Source organism: Idiotropiscis lumnitzeri, chromosome 8 (genome assembly GCF_059441095.1).
Source record: "Idiotropiscis lumnitzeri isolate Australia: NSW breed Sydney's pygmy pipehorse chromosome 8, RoL_Ilum_1.0, whole genome shotgun sequence".
Classification (NCBI taxonomy): domain Eukaryota; kingdom Metazoa; phylum Chordata; class Actinopteri; order Syngnathiformes; family Syngnathidae; genus Idiotropiscis; species Idiotropiscis lumnitzeri.
The window spans coordinates 15,474,875-15,494,143 of NC_142398.1; the positions used below are offsets into that span (position 1 = coordinate 15,474,875).

At 42.1% G+C, this 19,269-nt stretch overlaps 2 protein-coding genes and 1 long non-coding RNA gene across 6 annotated transcripts in view; 1 reads left to right on the top strand and 2 right to left on the bottom strand.

Annotated features, from left to right (window-relative positions):
• LOC148332356 (uncharacterized) overlaps positions 1–6,762 on the bottom strand; it is an 18,870-nt gene extending 12,108 nt beyond the window's left edge. The window contains exon 1 of the long non-coding RNA XR_015844611.1: positions 6,435–6,762. This is a non-coding gene — a long non-coding RNA (uncharacterized LOC148332356). The remainder of the gene's footprint in view (positions 1–6,434) is intronic.
• Positions 6,378–19,269, top strand: part of lcorl (ligand dependent nuclear receptor corepressor-like) — a 14,527-nt gene continuing 1,635 nt past the window's right edge. For 2 of the 4 annotated variants that reach the window (XM_088302133.1, XM_088302135.1), the window contains exons 1-7: positions 6,378–6,630; positions 7,385–7,450; positions 7,899–7,987; positions 8,076–8,202; positions 8,590–8,814; positions 8,900–8,984; positions 14,203–19,175. In XM_088302133.1, the coding sequence (XP_088158259.1) occupies positions 6,537–6,630; positions 7,385–7,450; positions 7,899–7,987; positions 8,076–8,202; positions 8,590–8,814; positions 8,900–8,984; positions 14,203–19,175 (5,659 nt within the window). In that variant the 5' untranslated portion in view covers positions 6,378–6,536. Of the gene's footprint in view, positions 6,631–7,384; positions 7,451–7,898; positions 7,988–8,075; positions 8,203–8,589; positions 8,815–8,899; positions 8,985–9,715; positions 13,439–14,202; positions 19,176–19,269 lie in introns of those variants that run through there. The other 2 variants (XM_088302136.1, XM_088302137.1) reach the window with 2 other exon arrangements.
• ncapg (non-SMC condensin I complex, subunit G) overlaps positions 7,926–19,269 on the bottom strand; it is a 22,233-nt gene continuing 10,889 nt past the window's right edge. The window contains exon 23 of the mRNA XM_088302138.1: positions 7,926–8,783. The gene's annotated coding sequence lies outside the window, so the exon portion shown is untranslated. The remainder of the gene's footprint in view (positions 8,784–19,269) is intronic.

Consider the following 19,269-nt stretch of genomic DNA (forward strand, 5'->3'; position numbering starts at 1 on the left):
AGTGTAATAGGTGCTTTGTGGAATCTTTTCAGAGAATCTCATCAAAACCATCAACATGGTTACACATACTGCCGAACAAACACAAATCCGATTTGTTTACATGCATCATGTGAAGTCGCAAAAAAGTATTTGAAATTCATCATACCACCACTTGGAAGTAAAAATGCTTGGTAAATGTGTGTATGCACTCAAGCGTGGAACAAATTTCATGGTGTGAGGTGACAGTGAAGCAACTAAAAAGAGATGAAGAGGTTTCACGTACAGACGTTATACTGCACCATCAGTAATAGGATGCAAATTCATTGTCGGTGTTGTGGTCAAAACTTTTTCTAAATGAACAAAATAATGTGCCGTTGCCCTTGTGTGCAGTTTTTTTACTGACTGGGGTTGACTAAATGTAATTTAGCAATTAAGAACAAGCGTTAAATATAACGACGACGACATGACGGACTTGACCAGCTCCCAAATATCGGAATCATTTTTAGCGTGTCAGAAATTCGGTCAGCCGTGACAGCGATCTTGCACAGTTGAAGCAGAGCTGGTTCTCATGTGACACACACAATTTTCACTCACCTTGTGGAACAAGGATACAAGCAGTTACAACACCCAAATGTCAAAGGTGGGTTTTTTTCCAACTCGTGTCTTACACAAAGTCATGGATACTGTTCTCCCCGCACATTGTCATGAGCAGCAACCTCTGTTGCATTGTGAACAGATTTATCACCTTTCTTTCAGCAGACACTGGCCTTGAATGCTTATGTAGGTGCATTATCTGAATAGCCGACCACATTTCCTCAAAGAGTGCCAAGACTTTTATTTTCCATGCTGAAGCTTGCCAAGTCTTTACTGGGTGCAGATTTCTATTAAAGGTGGCACCAATTATTTTCTTTTTCCCTCACTTTTATAAGAATATGTTCTAATGTTGTAGCCACCTTTTTGATCCTCTGCCATATTTTTGGGTGCCAAGCAAAAGAAGAATGCTGGCACTGCACTCACAAATTGAGAAAAGTGTGAGTGTGAAGTCATGGTGGCGTACTGTATTTTCCCCTCTGCCACCTGTAATAAATCTTCTCATTCACCACACAACAAGTGAGATTATGTTCATTTGTTAAAATGCAGAATTAAGCAAAAATTACTCATTTGGTTTAGTTTGCGGAGAGGTAGCGTATTAGCGAACAAAGAAATGTTTGCATTCATGTGTGGCAATATACAAGGGGGGAGGCATTAACAAAATTTCAGTAAGGCAGCAAAATGTCACTTTGGTTTCTCAGTGGTTAAGTACAAAAATATTCAGGAAATGTCATCTATGAATCCATAATTGTACTCAAATATAAATATATATATAAATATATATTCAGCCCGCATCCCCTAGGTTGGAAAAAAGCATGTGATAGGGACAACCGATGCAAATAAGAGCGGGTGTGGCGAGACTAGAATGAGACAGCAGAGAATTGAGCATTTTTTCTTGGTCTTCCTCGCCAGATAACACCTGAATTAAACGTCTTCTCTCCTTCTTTGTGTGCTGCTGTATAAATGCCTGATTGATGAAGCTGACAGGAACTGTAAAAACAACATTGTATCTTGTTTGAAAGTGCATATTTGGTGCTGCTCCACAGAAGAAGAGAACATAAAAGCCTTTGAGTTACCGGTAACTAAAGCAACTTTTAAGGTTGGAAATTAAAACTGTTTGTCACAACTGCTCCCAAATGTTACAAGTTCGATTTGGAGGCATTATTAATCCCTTTAACAACTGTGTCCGAGTTAATGGGAAGAAAACTAAGAATATGGTCGGAATCAAGTCAATTCTCATATTGATTGATTGTTCACTTTCAAAGCAAAGTAGTGGGAAATCTTGCTCCGATGTATTAATTATACTTTAGAATAAGCAAACTTAATTTTAACAGACACCCGGCAACGTGACTCTATTGGACTTGGCTAGTGAGTGCACTTGACCTTGCATGTGTTTTCAGTTCGTGTATTTCCTCCCGTCTCTCTTTCCGCATACCCCCCCTAGGGTGAGGTCTTTCCCCGTGCACCCTCACTTAAAATGACCCTGCACTTCCCAACACGCCTCCATAGTCATATAGTATACCTTCAACACCTCCCTACGTGGTACGCCCGTGTGTGTATGTGTGTGTGTGTGTGTGTGAGTCAAGTGCATTATTGTGTGCAGAAATAATGATAATCCTCCATAGCCCCCCCTGTGCCTCCTAAGCCCCCCGAGCTCCTTTTCACCATTAACATCCAGAACACACGTCAGCCTGAGCCCCCCGGCTTACCTTCAGACTGTCCAGATTCACAAAAGACAGATAGCTTAGAGAGCGGGAGGGAAGGAGGGGTTAGTAGAAAGCAGCTTGACGCAGCTGAAGTTAGGAAACCTTCAGATCGACAGCAGATTAGTGTGTTCTCCGCACAGCAGTGCACTACTCAAGATCTGTGTACATGTATTGTCTGTGTTCATGCTCTTACGTAAATTTACATTCACAGTTCCTCCAATTTAGTGCCGCTTCGCATGCTAATTTTGCATGTTTAGAAACAGCGGAAAAACATGTTCGAAACTGCGCTGCAATGCAGTGCAGTTTTACGCTGAAAACTCCAACCATGCTATAAACGGTTCGGATAATGGATGGATGATAAAGTGTATCTACACTTCAGCCACAATCCAACAATTGCAGTAAGATCTTATTGTAGTTATTCTACTGTACATACTACACATCCAAAAACACCCGTTCAATCATTTCATTTATATTCCTTTCTTTCCGTGTTTCATATGGCTCTTTCCTTCATTTGTTTCATAAAACTTGTGCCAAACTTTCCAATTGAGTGAAATAAGTCATTTTTGGAAATCTCATTTAAAGGACCCAGCTCAAAGGGTGAAGGGCGTCTGCATCATGTCAGAAACTCAACTCCAAAGGATTCACTTGCCAAAAACACAATGAGACCTTGGACTCTCGCAGTGCGCCGCAACTGAGGTTCCACTCCAGTAAAAAGCTCATTTTGATTCACTCGATATACAAATGATTAAACACATTGGTTCCAAGTATTAGCATAAATAGCATACATAATCCATCAAATGTCATCGACTAACACCTTTTCATGAAAAAAAAAACAGCCAGACCCCTGCTGTAATCCTGAGCTTTCACTTTACTGCCTCATTTTTCATATTTCTCTTGCTGCATCGGATTAAACATGATCCCTGCTGCTTTCTATGCACCACGGTGAGTTATATTTAACCGTAACGATTATTTGGGTGCATCGCAGAGGGGGTGAACAGATCATATAAAACATCAGCAAGGTGCCTATATGTTAAAAAAAAAATTAAAAACATACTAATTGAAAGAAGAATGAGACGAACAGAAATGTGGCGCAGCCATGGACTTAATTCTGAGACATTTTAATTGTTAAATTAGGCAATAAAAACCCCACCAATGCCAGTAAGTAAATCCTGTTTAGATTAAATGTGTGAGGTGTTTCTTTTATGGTATAGGGAGATCTGGTTGTAATCATTTGAAAAGCCAATGGAATGCACCTGTAAATGGAATTAAATTAAACACCCTTTGTGACAGGCTTCAACCAGCAGGCTTTAGAAAGGATTGTTGGAAGGTGCTGCCAAACCAATTCGCTGAGCTAAATAAGATGGATGTTTTGGTCATTGGGTTATTCGTGTTGAGACCATTAATCCTGTGATGATAGCAGCCAGATTATTTCCTTCTTGTTACATGACAGAGGAACCTAAAAAGCACTATAAAAGCCACAAAAAAACTCTTAGGTTGGAAAAAAAAAAGCAAGACAAGCATCTTTTGAGAAATTTTCCCATTTATATTCATCCATGTTCACAAAAAATGTCCTCTGCATTCAACACATCACGGAAGAGAACACAGCAAGCACACTTTTGCGTTGAAGGCAGGGGGTGACATATGTACGACCTGGATTAACAGTGGTTTAAATATGAAGAGTGCCTTTGGCAAGCCTCTTTCTTTATTTAAATTTTATATATTAGTTTTATGGGCAGCACGGTGACTAGAGGTTAGCAAGTCTGCCTTACCGTTTTGAGGTTCTGGTGTCAAATCGCTGCTCTGGATTTCCTTTGTGGAATTTTAATGTTCTTTCTGTACTTGCATTGGTTTTCTCTAGCTTCCACCCACATAAAAAAACATGCATGTTAGGTTAACCAAATGCTCTAAATTGTACTTAGCTGCAAAGTACTTCTGATACAGTGTGTGCCCTGCTGCTGGCTTGCGACGAGTCGTGGGTGCACCCCACCGCTCGCTGGGATCCGCTCGAGCTTATCTGTGAACCTAATGAAATCTGGACAAAGGTGGACAAGGATTTAGCCATCCGATTTGACAAGGCAGTGAAAATGAGGAAAATTTTAAAGTGTTGCTTCTGTTCCACACTTTTAAACTACATAACAAGATCCATGTGTGCATGAGCACACACACTTGTGCGCACACACATACACGCTGCCACTGCACCCAACCAGGACTAAATGGAGTTTTGCAATGAGTTATGGTGGTCGCAAGGTGTTAAATATTCCTCTGGGCCGCAGCAGATGCAATTGATGGACCACAACCACCACGGTGCTTATATAGCTGTCCTTTTTCTGTTTTGCCACAATGTATACATTATGAACACATGCTTATTTTGCCTTACCCCCAAACCCCTCTTTGCACAGGGCACATCAGCAGCATGGTTCTCAGCGCTGCAATTTTTCATTACCATCTCCATAGCAAGGCCTCTCCATGCCTAAAACTAACTCACTCAAGAGCCAACCTTCTACATGTCATGCTCTTCCACAATGGAACTTTTTTTTTATTTACCTGTATGCTTTTGGGCAAACATGCTTCAAGCCCTATTGAAAAGAGTGACAAACACACTTCTCCTCATTATGGCCCATTATCGCAATACAACCTATGTGCACCTCAAGTGCTCTGCTGTCCCCATGTGGTTGTTTTACACACTAGAAGCAAGTCAATTGAAAGCAGGCATGCTTATCAATAGTGTATCTCTCACAAAAATGTGTTTTTAATTTTAAATTTAAATACAAACATACATTTATTGTAATGCTTGTCCTCGTTTGGTGGACCAGAATTTCTTCAAAGCCATCCGGAAGTTGTTTCTGCATGTCTTCCCACGCCTCGATGTCGAACCACAGCTACATTCCACTTGTACCATCAGTAGCCATCAGCTGCCTCCAGAGACCTGCAAGCCCTCCTTCTTCAGCTTGACGGCATCCCTCACCGCTGGTGTCCACCAATGGATTCTGGGTTTCCCGCCACTACGGGCAACAAACACCATACAGCTGTAACTCTGGTGGGCCTCCTCAACAATGCAGATGTGGAAAATGGTCCACTCAACCAGGGATGTAGGTGAAGTATTGCTGGAGATGGGAGATGACATTCCTTCTGACAAGGATTCTGCCGGACATTAGCAGCTGACCTGCTAAATATGTTTGGATCTGTCAAGTCGAACATGCATCTTCCTCCAACGTCTGAATACATCCAGGTGTTGATCGATTCTCAATTTAACTCAACTCAACTGTATTTATAAAGCACTTTAAGACAACCACCTCTGTATGCAAAGTGCTGGAGCAAAAGTCACACAACGCCAAAAAACAAAACAATTTAACAATGAAAACAGTAACAAGCACAAAAACTGGATATCGTATAAGGAGATCATTAAAAGTTCAGAGAACCTTGGAGATGCAGACAAACATTGGTTATTTATTTAGATATTTAGGGGGTATTCAAGTGTTAATTCCGATTTACGCGGAAATTAGGGTTACGTAGCCAGTTTAGGAACGAACTCATTCATAACACGAGGACCACCTGTATCTGTAATTTATGCTACTTTCTTTGTCAAAATGGGCACCCAGAAGGGAGACAGTCACCAGGGATTTTTTTACCTTTAAGGGAGAGGGGGGTGTTGACATGTTTCTGGGTTCAAAGGGATAATGAAACGTGAAAGGACAAAAGAGAGTAGATTTCTGTGAGAACAATCAGTTTGGTGTAAAGAGTTAAGAGAAATGGCTTGCCTTTCACCTCGTTTACAGCATCTCCACAACCGTACTCTTTTCAACTTCACCGAATGACGAAAGGTTAAGTCAACCTAAATTAAGCAGTTTGATTAATTGAGATTCTAGGGTCTTATAAGGCGAAGAGAAAGAGAAGCGACATGGAGGAAAGCATCTTTTATTAGTGCAGTAAGGTTGGGGGCATATGATTGTGTTTGAATTAGGCGCCCAATTTAATAGCAACGCAATTACTAAAAATAAAAAATAAAACACCTCTCGCGTTTTTATTATTAGCCCGTCGAGGGCAAGCTTAACTTGATGAAAGCAAGTTGCACACCATGACTCCTGAGCCAAACAGCTTGTGTCTGACTCCTCCACGTGGCGATGTGTAAGAATGCATCTGTGAGCAGAAGCCACCTACCTCACTCCGGAGCTCGCCTTTTCGCTCCCGGAGGCTTCGTCCACTTCTTTTTTTTTTACTCAGTCAACGTAAAGACGGAGCGAGAGGGGGGAAGGACGCAGAATGGCGGCTGTGCCGTGCTCCAAGTGCACGGCAGAAAGAAAGGGCTTTCGGCGGGAACTTGACTCTTGGCGATACAAGCTGATCCACTGCGTCGGTATGATCCGCGTGTTGTTTGGTTTCTCTTAAAAAATCAATACACGGCTCGGAGCGCGAAGAGGTTTGCTCCACCCGGCTATGTTACTCGGTAGCTAGTAACTAGCTGGCTTGCTAGGTGGCTAGCTAGGTGGCTAGCTAGCAAGCTAGCGCTAACTCCATAGGTGGGCAACCTAAACTGACAGGCTAATATGTACCAGCTGGCTAGTTGACGCATTCTCTTTGTGATTTTCTCAACAATGTCCTTAACAAAAAATGTTTTTGAGCTACTCATGTATTTGCGAGGGCACTGAACACGTAGCATAAAGGTGTGTCGTGAAATATGCCAATTGCTGTATGTAATTGATACTCGAGGCATTGTGCATATGAAAATTAGAGTCGCGAACACCCAGCTAATAAGGCAGTTTGGGGGAGGGGATTATGGTTGAGATAAAGCAGCTAAAATGTAATCAGACAAAGCTAAAACAATATATTTCAATTATTGTCCTGGGCTTGTAGCATTTTAAAAGGCATTAAAAGTTGTAGATTAAAAAAGGAAGCTGGCAACATTGCATCGCATGTCCATCGTCTGTTAACGGTTTTCGTACGAGTTAAATGTTTAAGAAAAAACACATATATGACATTTCTAAGATGGTAATAATAGTATTGGTGAAAACATGGCTAAATTGTTTACCGTAAACTTAAAACTAGCAGTAGCCTTGCACCAGATTATCTATTTAGAAAAAAATATAAGATACTGTGTTTTTATTTTGCAGGGTTTGAAAGCATCCTGGAGGGAATATATGGGTCCATGCTGACACGAGATCTTAATTTATTTGATGGTGGGTACATTGTCTAACTTGAATTATTTCTATCACGAGCTAATTGTATTTGTTAATATTGTTTACGAATTTGGTTGGTGCACTTATGTCGCAGTATGAATAATTCCCAACCGTTAGCCCCTGCAGATTAGTATATTGAGAGGGCATCATTTCGATGTGCTGTAGGAAGTTATTCAATTTTACTTAATTAGTCTGAAATTTATTTATTTACTGTGAGGTATACATCTTTATTCATCTGTCAATCATGTATAGTAGCATCGAAACATACGTAATTACTTAGTAAACTCATCATTACAGTATATATAATTTTTTACATTTTTGTTTGGTTGTGTGCTCAGACATTTTTCCAACGTTAATATGTGCAGCGGCTCAGTTGAAGAACATTGCATAGATGGTTTGCCACAGCCCTTGGTCTTTTTTAATTCCTTTGTGTTGTCGTTCCTTTCAGACTGTGAACCCGAAGAGGTAGTTGACTGGTCTTCGGCGGAAAACTGCTCTCACTGCTCATTCTGCAACCTTCCTCTGGACAAACTCAGTGTAAGAACTTGATTGGAGTCTTGTTTTTATTGTCCAAGTAGTGCGCTGTCGTAAAACATTTTCCACTTTTTTTTTTTTTTTTTTACAGGATATAGCACCTACAACCACATCACCCCTCTCCTCCCCCTCTGATTTCTCTCCATGTCAAGCCCCAAGCATTTCTGAGAGCAACCACACAGCTCACAAGTTCCTTCAAGCTGTTTTCCACAAAAAAGGTGAGGAATTGTTCGGACGTTACAAGCAACATTTTATCATTCTTAATTGTCATATATGTGTGAAATACATTTCATTTCCTGTTGTTGGCTCATCATTGTCACAGTTTTCATTCTTTGGTTTCATTCTGCAGTGGAATAAAAAATGGCAAAACATTTGTGGACTTACTCATTGAGATTATCACAGATCTAAAGTTTCACATTTGTTGAAATTTGTCAAATTATGCTTAAGTCTTGCATGACAGCAGTTGGACTTCTCAAATTTTATGCAACTTTATCAGCGTGTTATAGGGTTGAATCCTGATTTGTAAGACATTCTAGACGTCGGAATTATCTTGAAATAGTGGAAACATTGAATGAAATAGTGTGGATTTTCATTCCCTTGATCAGATGCGTCTCTGTGCTACAATGCCAATATTCCTCGGATTGCAGAGGAGTTGATGAAGAAGATGATACACCAGTTCGCCATGGAGTATGCATCCAAGTGCCTACTCCACACCACTTCAACGGATGTTACAACAAGGACCTCCTCGCCTTTTTCTGAAACACCAGACGCTCCCTTGGACCTGACCGTAAGCCGAACTCTGGGAGAAACAGAAAAGGAATCTGATACAGGTTAGTGGCAATATTTAAAAATCCAGATTAAGATGTGATTACATTTATATATCATCACACTCTCTGAACTTGAATCTTTCTGCAGCAGCTGGTGTGCTCGACCTCTCCAAAATGAACGGCGACACCTCAACAACTTCATCAACATTGTCACCGAACATCAAAGCCTCAGGGTAAGAATTGTATTACATATCAGACTTTCCTCACTGCTATTACATTGCTAGTATTAAGCCTTGTGTTGAAAAAACAATGAAAGCTGTGCTTTTACGTGACAGTTACTCTGTAGCTATTTGACTTGATAAGGGTATTTTGTTGATTTCTTAAAAAAAAAAAAAAAATCTGGCAAACCATTTTTTTTTAATTTTGTCAATATGGCTGTGCAGCTAAGAATGTTCTGATTAGTCGAATGTTGATTGTTACGTACCATCTTTGTATGGCTGTACCATGGCTCCTTTAATTTTGATTAGTGTACATGGATTTTGTCTAAGTGGGGTTAACTCTTCTATCTCTTGAGCGGTAACGTCACAGCATTGGCACCGTATTTTTAACAAATGCCAAAAGTCCAGGATTGTGCACTGATGAGAGTTGCATTACATTATCCTATCGTGAATTCATTTCCTCTTCAATCAGTCCAGTTCAGAATCTGATTACTCCTCTTAACGTGAACATAAGACTGTCACTGAAGGAAAACAAAACTGCAGCGCCAACACACTGTGTACGTGTGTAAGAGATGCACGACAGTGTGCGTGAGGGTCCAGACAGAGGCTGCTTACAGGCATGCAATAACAGACAGTGATGTTACCAACAAGGCATAAAGGAGTGGACCCCCTTCTCCCCTATGCCCAAATCACACCCTCTCCATCACCTCCATCCTGACCCTGCTGTTTGGTCCTCCCATCCCTAGGAGGCAGCTCAGGCAGAAGGAGTACATTGAGAGGAGTTTGGAGCTGTCTGAGCGGCTGCTGTCCAAGGCCTTGAAGGATATACGCTCAGGAAGGCTGCAAGAGCAGCGTGCTGCATTGCTATATGGAATCCCCCTTCACACCCTGAGGCAAGGCCTGGAAGACTGGTCAGAAGGACGGTTGGGAGTGCTGCACCCAGCGTCGCAAAGCAACAGAGATTTCAGGGAGGAAATGATATCGTACGCAACGATGTCATCGATGCTTGGCGGTGAAGCCCGTCTCGTTCTGCAGAAGGTGGCAGCATGGGCCGAGCAGGCTGAAATTGGAGGAGATGCAGAGGAGAATGGAGAGCTCAGTTTTCCGCCATCCTCCCTCCCCTTTTATCAGCCAAGTGGTCTACAGAGGACCCGACCCCACTCTTTGCCCCAGCTCAGGGATGCTCTCCAGCCCTCTCCAAGCCCCACCCCCAGTTTTGAGGCCCCCACACCTCTTCGTATCCCTCAGGTCCGTCCCATGTCCAATCATAGCAGGTTAGCCCCAGCAGAAATTCACAGTTCTACTGAAAACCGCCGTACCTCACCAACGGAAGGTGCTGCCAATTTATTGACAACCACTGCCAGACCCTGGTCTTTCTTCAAACTCAGATCACCTTTCCTGGCACATGGCTGTGCAGGAAGTGCCAAGCAGTCACCTCTTCGCCTGGTACAGCGCAGCTCCTCATTGGATGATTCCGAGGAGGGAGCAGACCGCCACGACAAAGACAAGCAACCGAGAAAGAAACGCGGAAGATACCGGCAGTATGACCACGAACTGATGGAGGAAGCCATCGCTATGGTGACGGCCGGCTGCATGAGCGTATCTAAGGCCCAAGGAGTTTATGGGGTACCCCACAGCACATTGGAATACAAAGTAAAAGAGCGCACTGGAACACTGAAAAATCCACCCAAGAAAAAATCTGCCGGCTTTTTCTCGCCCAGTTCCACTAACTCAGGGACACTCGCCTCACCTGCTGCTGCAAAGATGTTCTAGACGAAGAAACACGTCCAGAACTCCTCAACTCTTGAACCCACCCCACCTCTTACAAGACGAAAGTTTTCTTGGGATCTTGTTGAAACACAACACATGCCTTTACAAATCTATGGTTATATTATTCAGGTTAAACTGTGAGTCTGTTTTTGATAGTCATACTCTCTGCCGTGTTTCTGCCATTTGGTCCTGGACTTTAATTGAATCACCAAGTGAGTGTTGGTTTCAATATAATGCAATGATTATTATTTTTTTAATTCCATACAGATAGATGAACTTAATATTTTAAGACGATTCCCAAAAAGCCATTTTGGATGGAAAATAAATTGATTTGGTTTTAGTTCTGGCACTTATGTATTTTGATTCTGCGAAAATTTCCACGTTTTGTATTTCTCAGAAATTTTGTACACACACTTAAAATGCTGATCAGGGTCTTCTTTGGTTGTGGTGTTCTAAAACCGCCCATCAACAAAATATGACCCGAGACTTCTCTGGATCAAATGACTGAAACACAGGGATCGAAAAAAAAAAAAAAAAAGATGACTCCAGTGTTAGTTAGCTGTTAGGGAAATAGGTTCTTCAGGTTTGACTTAATTCTTAAAGCTCCTTGTTAATGAAGCAATGATGAATGTCATTTGCAGCTCTCTCTCTCTCTCTCTCTGTCTCTCTCTCTCTCTCTCTCTGGGTATCTGACCAAGGCCATTGAAGTGACTTAGAGCCATCATAACAATAAACCCTCATTGTAATTATTGTTATACACCTTTGCAAACAGGAAGATTGTATATTGTTACCTACTGTGATAACTATTTAAATGTGAGTTGTATTATTTTTTTTTTTTTAAAGTATAGTGTAAACAAAAAAAAAGAAGAAAAAGCCATGTGTCGTCCTCAATTTTTCCCCTCTGTATGTAATGGGAATGCATTTGTGTAGCATGTTTTCAAATGTGCACTGAAAAGCTTGGGTACTATGTTATTGTGTACGTGTATCGTTAAAAATGTTTTATGACCTCAGATATTTACTAATGTTGCAACTGTAGCTGCATTACAGTACAACCTCATACATGACTGCTGCTTGAAATGTCTATTTTACGGGACCATTTGTTCTATAAAAGCATGACGTTTATTTCAACAAAGGCGATTGGGATATGGCATGCTAAGACAAAATGTCTTGATTTGTATAATAGTCCTGATAGTTGATTGTGGTAATGGCTGGCGGTGTGACAGGGGGCTTGTCTCGATATAAAGAGCCCACAGGCTTCTGTCTTGGAAATGGTGGTGGTTGTCTTTTCTCGTCTTGTCTGTCCTTGAGATGGACTTATCTTCGACAACCACAGCAACAGCGCGAATACCAAAGCAGCAGTTCAGTTCAGGGTTCCCAACAACTAGCTGTTTCTCTATGTCTATTTGCAGTGATTTCAGCCTGCACGCCTCTTTATCGAACCTCATTGCCACACATACCTCTGAACTTAATTTGCCTACAGCCCAGTGTCAATTTGGTTTTTTCACCACCGTCTGTGTCAAGTGGTCGATGTCTTGAGGTAAATTTGTTGCCGTCTTTGACACATTTTCGATGTTTTTATTGGGCACTGTGGCATTTACAGATCTGCCTTGTTTGTGTAACTACCGGTAGGTTTGCATTCTTCGTATCCTATCTTTTAATGTGCTTTAAATGAAGTTAAGCTTGACCAGATGATACGCCGATACTGAATATCTTTACTTCTGAATGTTCTTGATCTTTCTTCAGCATCAGTCGTTGTGACTACACCATACCACAAGATGTCATTTTTTTGTGATGTCGCTTGCTACTATATGAACAATTGTTCGTAAACAAGCCTGGGTGATTAATTGCAGTATGTATTCAAATTTAATTGCAGTATATTTGAGATCACCAGCTTATTTCCCCCTTCCCTGCTGGTAATCAATAACAGAATTCTGCTATTTATGCATAAGTGTTCTTGCACTACGAGTTATTCAAATCATGTCTCTGGAAACCTCGAGTATGTGGTACAATTTATTTGTGCTTCAAAAGCCAAGTTTTACTAGTTTGCTTGTTGTACTTGTTTATTTGTAATAGAGCACTTAAATTTAATGTAACGTGTATTACAGAAATTGCATGAATGCTTTGAAATGTGAACCCACTGTATTTAATTTAATCCCAAAATGACACCCATGAATATTGTGATTTAGTGATTATTGAGTGATTTAGTAGAAAATCAAAACATACACTAGAATGTAACAAGTTTTGGAAGAAATACACCTCGTGCAAGTGCAGTATGCTTCGTGGAGCTTCGTTTGTGAAGGACTGGAGCTGCTACCATGCCATTGATACTGGTTATACTGGTATATTGTATATTATACTATACTGTAATGTACTAAAAACAAACAATGGCATCATACCTCATCTTAAAGTGCTGTCTTGAATTCAGACTAGTCCAACGCAGAGGTCTGGATTTAAACTCAACCTAAGATTTTGGAAATGGCATCACATTTCAAATCTGTTGTTAGTGTTGTGTGTTGTGAAATCTTTGTCATGATCTGATTTAACTTTTGACTTGAACATTAGTTTATTGATCGGTTAATATTGTTGGTGAAAGTGTTGTACAAAAGAAAAGAGGTTTGAGCGTTTCTACAATCATGCCTGCTGTGTTTAGCAGAATGTTAATTTGCCTTCTGCAACTCAATAAAACAGCTCTCAACAAATTGCCAACTTGTCATAATTTTTACCTTTTAAATTTGGTAGCCTGTCTGCTCATCTTGTGATGTATTTGTGGGCCATTTATACCTGCGTGCATTTAATTGTCTGGTGGTTTGACAAATGATTTATTATCCTGCTTTTTTTTTTTGTATTTTAATTATTAGCAGTCAAATGTGGGAAAATGCAATTCTATTTTGCCGAATGTATTGTCCGCTGTTGATTTGATGTTTGTTAAAAAATATGAAAAGTAAACAAAAAGCTGATGAGTAGCTGCAGGTTTGAGATTTCCAATCTGATCCTGGAGGCTGAAAATGATATACTACATGTGCGCTAAACGTTTAATAGAAACTAGGGCTGCTATTACCTCTTTGGAACTCGGCAACTGACAATCACAATTCCACCACCCCAAAAAAGGCAGATTTTTTTTCTCTTTTTGTAAAGTTATACACATTCTAAAGGACACATTTTAAACAAATCAAATGTTTTTCATTATATAATTTAGTCGGTGTTCGTCGTGCCCCTAGATACTGTTCTCCTGTTGGATGGTGTATCACGTTTAAGGTTACATCTGATTGGTCAAAGTCCGATAAACGCATGCATTTCCCGAAGAATTTATCGCACTTATTGCATGTGTCATTAACGCGATGACAATATTTTATCGATATTTTCTGCAGCGCTGCTTTATAGGTACTATATGCAATTACGTTATTCAAAATTTGACTCGGCCAATGTCAAAGTGCTAACTAATTCATTTGTATTTTGCTCCTAGCTGTCCATCTACTTCAGATAAAGAAGAGTTGGGAGATTTAGAACAGAAGAAGTGCCACCAGCAGTCTGCACTGGATGTTGTCCTTAGCGCTCTCTGCCCAGCACATTGTTCCTTACTCTACCAGATGCTAAAGTTGGCACACAAGGAAAAACTGCTCTCTCCCCCTGCCCACAAACACGTTCCAACAGAAACCCAGGGCTGTCATAGTGGATTACATGCAGATGATGATGATGTCCTGGATGAGTGCAACGCCCTTAACAGCCGTTCATTATACTCGTCGTCTGATTGTGGTCCTCAAGGCTGTGGAAGCACGGTGTGCCTTCCCGCAGTCTTACCTTTGGACCTAAACGGCAGTTGTGTGCAAAGTTGTACGACACATACCTGCACTCTAATTTGCAAGCGGCTGCACTGTACTTCGAAACAAGGTCTGCCATCAGATCACATAAATAACTTTAAGTTCTCATTTAGTCCTTGCTCTTCGGTCTGCCGTAAGGAACATCCTTGCCCTTATTTATGTGTTACAAACCACACCAGTGTGACCCAGCTCAAGAAAACCGAGGATTGTGAGCCCCATCCTCCTGTCCTAAATAGAGAGCCGAGCCCTTCTCCCCCGCCCCTTTCTCCAATCCCCTCGGAGAGTGATAAATTAAACAATGAAATGCCGCCTTCCCTGCTTCACCATAACCAAGAGGAGGAAGCTGCCCGCACGGGTAAAGATCATCCAGGAACGCACCACGCGCTAACTGTAGATGTGGAGGTAGAGTCTTCGACTCCAAGAAATAGTCAAGCTGAGAAGAACCCAAATGGGACTTTACTGCAGGATGTTGTGAACCGCTTCAGTGAGAAACTTGATACCATCAGACCTCCAGAGAAAGACCCAGCTCTGCCCTCGTCACCCATTGATGCTTCTGAACAGGAGCAGGTAGAGCTCTCCTCAACAAGCCAGAACTTGAAATTTCCTGCTGATGCCCTTCTGACTGAAATTATCACCACTGTGCTTCATACGCGCAGCGCCAGTGACTACAACCTCGGTGAGCTGTTTAATCGCCACGTTAACAAAGATCCCAAGTCACCTAATACGCGCTTGCGCCGTCGCCAGGAAGTGCTGGCTGCTTTGGCGACACCTGCTGATGGTGCTACAACTCGAAGGCAAAGCTTGCAAATTAAACGAGAGCTTGCGATGTTTAACGTGCCACACAATCGGAGAAAGTCATCAGCAAAGAGATCACAGTTTAAAGATGGTAATGGTGCCGTAAATACATGTAGCACTTTGTTGGACTCAAATGTGATGCCAGAAGAGGAAAAAGAAACCGAGTTAAATATGGACTATCAAAGAGTAACGGGGGTACTGCTGAATATTATCACTCCTGAAAGTAACATGAATGAAGGACTAGATGATGAAACCGAGGGAATAAAGGAAAGGGAAACAATGTCCCATGACCTGCCAAAAATCTTTTGCAACCAATGTTCTCAAGATGACAATGAGCAGTCACAGGTGATAACACGGTGCGACAAACATTGCCAAACGGACAAGGTTAGTGCAATATATGATGCCATGATTCTTGAAAATACCCTGTCAGGTCAAGACTGTGGCACTGATGAGTATGATAATGGACCAGTTGAAGATCAAAACCATGCTACCATTACAGATAGTCATACGGGTCACAAATCCCCCTCCAATGAGTCAAGAAGGTCACGGAGGAACATTGTCCCTCCACAACGATTCTCCTCTTATGTCACGCAGACCAAGAAGACGTTCTTTGCAGCTTGTTTCTCTGAAAGCATATTCAACCAGAGAACTAATAAAACTACCACCTTAGATGCCTTATTAAAAAATGTAGACGGTAGTGATGCTCAGCTTGAATCAAATACCAAAACATCCACTCCCCCAGACACATTTACATCAGTAAGTAGAGAAGGACACACTTCATCTCATGCAGAACCAGGAGAGCAAAGTAAGGATGTGCAACAAACTCTGACAGTTAAAAGGACGATGTGCGCTGCCGAACCTTCAGAAGAAACACAACAACACCCAGAAAGAGTATCAGTCAAAAATACTGCTTCAAGAAGACTCCAATACCAAAATGTCGGGGTTACTACTAGGTCTGTTACCTGTGCTCACAATTGTTGTACCTCTCCAGTCCAGTACACAAGCCCAATTAGGTTAATGTTTGTATCACCAGTTAAAGACAAAGAAGGTAGTGTATATAGTCTTAAATCGGTAAAGTCTGGCTCAAATGCACAAACGGAGGAACCCTTTGACCCATGCGAAGAGTCCTCCTGGGCAGGGACACCCGAGAAGAAGCAAAGCCAGATGACAGAATGTGCCAAGCCACACATCAGGCCTAATCACAAATCCACTACCTCTTCGTTTAAATACGCAGGGCCCTCAACAAAGTCTTCTTCTCCACAGCGATCGAAATCAAGTTCTCCACCAGCAAAGCAACCTCTCTTAACACTTAGGTCGGCTTCTTCTCCCTCAAAGTTGGGTTCATCACCCATCAAGTTGTTTTCGTCATCATCTGAATCCGGTCCTTCACCACTAAAGTCAGGTTCTTCATCCGATGAGTCAGCTTCTGTTCCATTTAAGGAAGGTGCTTCACCAGATAAGTCCCTCTCTCCTTCACCCAAGTCAACACCTGGAAAATGTACTCCTTCACCCAAGTCCTCCTCCCCCAAAATGGGGTCGAAGAGATCAGGTGACATTACTCCACCTAAGAATCCATTCGGAACAGTGAGCCGATCACCGGGCGACTTGCAATCGTACCATGAAGTCACTCCCGTGAAAAGACGCCCAGGCCGGCCCAAGAAGCTTGGGCCACATCTGGAGCAAAAAGTGAAGAGACCAATTGGTCGACCACGTAAACAGAAACCTGAACATGCAGCAACAGGGACAAGCACGGCAAATGCATCTGCAGACACAGAGGAGAACGTCAACAAGAACCTGAAAATAACTGTTGTCTATGGCCGTTCAAGAAGGAACAAACGACTGGTTTCTGAGAGCTTTGATCAGCTTCAAACAGAATTCCGAGATGCATGTCGAGCAGTAGGTCTTAAAAATGACTTGAGCGGAACACAAAACTCAAAAATCAATCTAGGCAATCCTAAAATGGGTTCACCTGAATTTTCCAAGGTGTTTAATTATGCCAACCCCGTCAAAGAGGCTGCACAGAACCCTAGCGGTAAGATTAAATGCCAGAAAAGAGAGACGTGTTTGCCCTCAAGGAAACCAGGTAGACCAGCAAAAGTGAAAATCTCTGGAATCTCCGTCACTGTTACCACAGTGTCACCAAAGCAACGTAAAATTTTGATTGAGAAGGATACTCCCGATACACAAAAGAACAAAAAAGCGGTCCTGCCAGAATTTCAAAGTCCCAAAGAGTCCAAGACAGTTAGTTGTCAATTAGTTAGCGAAAACTTGCAACCGGAGGAACTAAGACAATCCGAGAGTCAAGATAGAAACAAAGAAATCAATCAGCCTTTAGCTGTTCGTCATTCCAAAAGAGTGAGCAAGCCCTCAATCTATTTTTTGCACGCTGTTGCCACTTCCACAACTCGAACATATAGTCACAGTAATGCTCTGTTACGGCGCTCCAAACAACTTCTGCTGAACAAGGCCTGCAACAAAAAAAAACAACAAGAAAAAGAGAATAGAGGAGACCATTCAGCAGTGAAACGAAACCGTTGTGAGCAGGAGAGGAAGAACATCTCTCAGGATCTCGCTCGAGTAGCAGGTGTTTCTTTAGACTCGATCTTTGCTCCAAAGGAGACACTTCGCTGGTGGGCAGCATCAGCTGAACAAGAGACCTTGAACCAAGAGCTTGCCAGACGCATTCAGCGTATGTCCGACACCTGGGTCTCAGATGCTGTGGATAACCAGAGGGTAGCCACCCAAGTCGAAGCAGACACTGAAGGAACCGGATCATCGGTCGACAAGTCCAAACATTCTTCCGTGGTTCAAACTCTGTTCAACTGCCCTCCTATTAAACCTAGATCCGGTAGCATGCAACAACTCAGCTCCTGGTTTATGGGGACGACAGAGACGCAGTCACTGGCTATTGTCAAGAGGACGAGCTCTCGCAATCATTATGAAGTTATGCACTTCCCTCGCTCTGTCAAGAAACAAGGTGTCAAGTGCCAAAGTGCTCAGGCAGAACGACTTCGCAGACATCTCAAGAAGTTTGCTAAAACATTGCCAAAAAGCCCTGCCCAACATGAGAAGGCTCAAAAAAGGGTGAAGAAATATAAGGAAGCGCAATCAAGTTATAAGGTTAGGCAGCGACTCTTGATTCGCAAGCGTAAAAGCGGTATCCTCAGCCAAGGTGTTAGAAGGTGGCATCACTTTAGCAAATATCAGGCAACACTTCTTCGGGCAAGGAGACGCTTCTGGACCCAAAAAGAAAGGAAGTCTGCAAAGAAGGGAAGAAACGCACAATTCACTGCATGTGGGCCAGAAGTGGCAATTGGACTTGAACAAAAACTGGAAGCATTGAAATCAGTTAAAGAGTTTCCTGAAGGTTCGGCGAAAGCCCGATCCAAGGAGCCTGTGGGTGCACCAAAAGAGCAGAACATCTGCTCGAATGCCTGGAGTCCTGAGACCCTGAAGGAATGCCGGGTATTTCTAAAAAAGATCAACTCTCCACACAACATATCAGCAGAGGGGTGGGACTCTTGTACAGTCACACTGGATAAGTCAGCCTCTGCATTTGTGATTGCGAAAAAGAATAGACAACTGGTAGATGTCGTTAAAGCTGTGAAGAAAAAGGAGCACATAAATGGCATGGCTGCGTCTACAAATCCGACAGATTCCGAATGTGAATCCCTGGATGAATCGAAGCTGGATGAAATGCCTTTGGGGAGGCAGAAAGGGAAATGTCCTGATCTTATGTCTGCTGAACCGCCACCTGCAAAAAAGTTGCGACAATCGCGGATGAAGGGCTTAAGCGGGCCGAGGTGGTGCGACTTTGTGCTTGGTAATTATCTTTCTTCCTTTACTAAATCCTACTTCACAGAACAGTAATTGTAAACTAACCAAAATCATCTGGAATTGTGTTTCTTTTCTGGCAG